The sequence below is a fragment of the Entelurus aequoreus genome, linkage group LG13 (genome assembly GCF_033978785.1).
Source record: "Entelurus aequoreus isolate RoL-2023_Sb linkage group LG13, RoL_Eaeq_v1.1, whole genome shotgun sequence".
Classification (NCBI taxonomy): Eukaryota; Metazoa; Chordata; class Actinopteri; order Syngnathiformes; family Syngnathidae; genus Entelurus; species Entelurus aequoreus.
In genome coordinates, this window is record NC_084743.1 from 3576169 (window position 1) to 3581168 (window position 5000).

General features: G+C 34.1%; 1 protein-coding gene across 5 annotated transcripts in view; it reads right to left on the bottom strand.

The window, feature by feature from the left end:
• The window catches only part of dync2h1 (dynein cytoplasmic 2 heavy chain 1), a 303505-nt gene that overhangs the window by 14775 nt on the left and 283730 nt on the right, over nt 1-5000 (bottom strand). For all 5 annotated transcript variants that reach the window (XM_062067256.1, XM_062067259.1, XM_062067258.1 and 2 more), the window contains one exon: nt 3563-3652. In XM_062067256.1, coding sequence (XP_061923240.1) covers nt 3563-3652 — 90 coding nt within the window. The remainder of the gene's footprint in view (nt 1-3562; nt 3653-5000) is intronic.

Consider the following 5000-nt stretch of genomic DNA (forward strand, 5'->3'; position numbering starts at 1 on the left):
ATATATATATATATATATATTTATTTATATTTATTTATATATATATATATATATATATATATATATATATATATATATATATATATATATATATATATATATATATATATATATATATATATATATATATATATATAATCACATCTATCCAGTGATTATAAGTTTTTATTATTTTTATGTGGTTTTTTTGTACTATTTTATGCCCTTTTTGTAAAAAGAAAACCCTGTTTTTTATAGCAAAATCACAAAATATGCAATATTTTCCCCAAAAAGTGAACATCTCATGTGAAGTAATTGTAGCCTTGAATATGTCAATAATTCATGACATTGATTTTCATTCATTATTATTTTCTGGAGCAAAAACAGTTTTTAAAGTAAAACAATCCCACTGAAATTCTCAGGCATCTAAAAGGGCCCACTTAATTTATTTTTTAAAATAAGTCATACATTTTTTATTTTTACTTTCAACTATATTAATTTCACATCTATCCATCGATTATACATTTTATTATTTTTATGTTTTTTTTTGTTTGTTTTTTACAATTTTATGCCCTTTTTGTAAAAAGAAAACTCTGTTTTTTTTATAGCAAAATCACAAAATATGCAATATTTTCCCCAAAATATTTTAAAGGTGAACATCTTATGTGAAGTAATTGTAGCCTTGAATATGTCAATAATTCATGACAACATTGATTTTCATTCATTATTATTTTTTGGAGCAAAAACAGTTTTTAAAGAAAAAAAAATCCCACTAAAATTCTCAGACATCTAAAAGGGCCCACTCCAAAAAAAAAATCAAATAAGTCATACATTTTTTATTTTTACTTTCAACTATATTAATTTCCCATCTATCCATCGATTATACGTTTTTATTATTTTTATGTGTTTTTTTTTATTTTTTACTATTTTATGCCCTTTTTGTAAAAAGAAAACCCTGTTGTTGTTTTTTTATAGCAAAATCACAAAACATGCAATATTTTCCCCAAAATATTTCAAAGGTGAACATCTCATGTGAAGTAATTGTAGCCTTGAATATGTCAATAATTCATGACAACATTGATTTTCATTCATTTTATTTTTTGGAGCAAAAACCGTTTTTAAAGAAAAAAAATCCCACTAAAATTCTCAGGCATCTAAAAGGGCCCACTTAAAAAAATTTTTTAAATAAGTCATACATTTTTTTTTTTTACTTTCAACTATATTAATTTCACATCTACAGTATCCATCGATTAAACATTTTTATTATTTTTATGTGTTTTTTTTTTTTTTACTATTTTATGTCCTTTTTGTAAAAAGAAAACCCTGTTTTTTTTTTTTATAGCAAAATCACAAATAATTCATAACATTGATTTTCATTCATTATTATGTTTCAGCAACGACAGTTTTAAAGAAAAAAACACCATCCTGCATGGCATCTTTGTCTTATTAAGTCAACATTGCAACTTTTTCTTGTTACATTTCACCTGTTTGCTCTAATATTACCACTTTTTTTTAAATATTTATTTTAGAATGTGCCATTAAAAATGCGCTGCCCACCCCTGGTCCAAAGGGTATTTATTTAGGGTGTGGCACCTGGTTGGCAGGAAGAAGCAGAGATGCCAGCCTCTCTTCTTACACACACTAAAGTGCACGCAGACCAAGTGCACACTTACACACTTAATGAAATGCATCGTGTTCGCATGGACATAAATATTTCTCAACACACGCGAGAGTGTGTGTGTGTGTGTGTGTGTGTGTGTGTGTGTGTGTGTGTGTGTGTGTGTGTGTGTGTGTGTGTGTGTGTGTGTGTGTGTGTGTGTGTGTGTGTGTGTGTGTGTGTGTGTGTGTGTGTGTGTGTGTGTGTGTGTGTGTGTGTGTGTGTGTGTGTGTGTGTGTGTGTGTGTGTGTGTGTGTGTGTGTGTGTGTGTCGGCTGCCAGAACATATTGAGGTAGGCGTATATTCCGACACAGTGGAGAGGAGACAGAGCCAGACCTTTTATTTCCTGGCAGCCAGGGAGGGCGAACACGTCTCCTATTTCTTCTTTTTTATAGCAATCTTGATTTGCAGCGTCTCAAAAGTGTGATTGTTGTTTTAAAAAAATATTCTCAAATCCCTCCACTGGCTTCCTGTTCCACTCAGGATTGAATACAAAGTCTCCCTACTAACCCACCAGTGCCTCCATGGAAGTGCCACCCCTCTACCTCAAAGAAGTGCTCACCCTACGAACTATGGGAGACCGGCTTTCTGATCCGCCGCGCCCAGTCTGTGGAACGCTCTCCCTGACCACCTGAGGGCACCACAGACTGTGGATGCTTTTAAAAAAGGCTTAAAAACCCTTCTTTAAAAAAAAAAAAAAAAAAAAAGCCTATTTATAGATATATGCATACTAGTTCTTGCTATTAGGCTGTTCTAGTTTTTATTTTATCTTTAATTTTTTTTATTATCTTTTTATTATTTTTTATTTTTTTTCAATACACTGTAGCACTTTGAGGTTGTTTGCTCAATGTAAAGTGCTTTTTACTAATAAAATCTATTATTATTATTATTTTTTTTTTTTAAAAGCTAGCATTAGAATGCTAACAGATGTCATTCGTCAAGTAACCACATTTTTTATGCTGAGGTGTGCAATTGCAAAATTAGCTAAAAAAAGATAGGAAGCTAATGTCGGCATGCTAAAATGCTACCTGTAACGTGCCAAATACCAAAATATATTACCGTACTCTGAGGTGTCCACCTGAATTTTTTATTTTTTTTAATGCTAGCATGCTAACATTAGCATGCATCAAGTATCAAAATATGACTGAGGTGTACAAAATTAGCTTAAAAAAAGCTAGCATTAGAATGCTAACAGATGTCATTCGTCAAGTAACTGCATTTTTGACGCTGAGGTGTATAATTACAAAATTAGCTCAAAGAAGATAGCACGCTAATGTCGGCACGCTAAAATGCTACCTGTAACGTCCCAAATACCAACATATATTACCGTACTCTGAGGTGTGCACCTGAATTTTTTTTTTTAAATGCTAGCATGCTAACGTTAGCATGCATCAAGTACCAAAATATGACTGAGGTGTACAAAATTGGCATTTAAAAAAAAGCTAACATACTAGCATTAGAATGGTAACAGATGTCATTCGTCAAGTAACCAAATTTTTGACACTGAATTAGCAAAAAAAAAGCTAACATGCTAATATTAGAATGCTAGTAATTTAGCCGCTTATTTGGACTTGACAATGACGCAGTGTGTAGCACTGCGAGTCTGCGCCGTACTGAGGCAGGATGAGTCTAGGGCGTTAGAATAAGACCTGAACGTTTATCCATAAAAATATGGAGAAGCTGCTGATGGTGTGTTTGACGGAAAACCCCCCACTTTCCTAGGTAAATACTGTACATGACTTCGTAAAACTACGACATTATATTGCATTGTTTTCATACAATACTTGTTCCTTTTCAAATGTGAAAATTGTGTCGTTTTGGGGGGCCAAGCACTGATTAAATGGATTTTAATTCCATTCGATGGTTGATGAGAGCATAAACAATGTATGAACCATGTACTACTGTGGTATTTGTACTGCAAAGTACCTGCAAGGCGAGTGCACGCATGACAATGGCTCCCAGGTACTGCATGGGCTCCTCGGGCCCCTCCCACATATCTTGCCAGGTCAGGGGACACTGTAGGAACGGGGAAGCAGTCAAATATTAAAATATGTTCCTTAGACGGCCTTCTATGACATGACAGAAATAATTATAATAATTAACTAAATGAACAATGACTACTTCAGTCATAATTTTGGCGCTTGAGAAACTTCTCTATGATTGACTGTTGAATGTTGTCATTACTGCCACAAGTGGTGGAAAAGTGTATTGCAGCTACTGTACATTTTGGACTATAAGTTGCTACTTTTTTTCCCTACGCTTTGTACTCTGTGGCTTATAAAACGGTGCGGGAAATTTGCAAACAGTTTTTCATAAAACACACACGCGAAGACTCGGAAAAGGTGTGTTTTTGTGTCCAGTGTTTCTTGCTGTTTTAAAGCCTTGTACTGGAAGTACAAGCGCCGTTGCGTCTTCTAGCCGTCCGTAGCGTTCCTACTCGTACGGATTCTTCATTCATCACTCCAAGCAACGCTTTTCAATGTAACTAAAACAATTCTTACAGGTCTACTTGTACATGCTGGTGTCGTTAGCATTATCTAATATGCTAACACATTTACCAGTGTCTGTGTCGGTTATTATTAACTGACAACGGCATTCTTTTTGTATTGTTTCACTTTCACAAATTCCTCAGTAAATTCACCAAAACGTCACCGTGGAGTTATTGAGTCTGTTTAGCTGATTGATTGATTGATTGATTGATTGAGACTTTTATTAGTAGGTTGCACAGTGAAGTACATATTCCGTACAATTGACCACTAAATGGTAACACCCGAATAAGTTTTTCAACTTGTTTAAGTCGGGGTCCACTTAAATTGATTCATGATACAGATATATACTATCATATATACTATCATCATAATACAGTCATCACACAAGATAATCACATTGAATTATTTACATTATTTACAATCAGGAGTGTGGAGGGGGGGTAGGGGGGGTGGGTGGTGGGGGGGGGGGGGGATATGGACATCAAGTAGTGGACATAGAGAGAGAGAGAGAGAGAGAGAGAGAGAGAGAGAGAGAGAGAGAGAGAGAGAGAGATCAGAAGGCATAAGAAAAAGAATCTGCATTTGATTGTTTACATTTGATTATTAGCAATCCGGGGAGGGTGTTAGTTTAGGGTTGTAGCTGCCTGGAGGTGAACTTTTATAGCGGTTTTGATTGGAAAGCTAGCTTGCGCAGCTAGTGGGTCCATGACCATGACTTCTGTTTTGTTTGATCGGCCGTTTTACTGCCCTGTTACAAACACCGTTTGGAAACAATTAAGGTATGTAAATAAACATTTACAGAATAGTATATGCATATATATATATATATATATATATATATATATATATATATATATGCATATATATATATATAT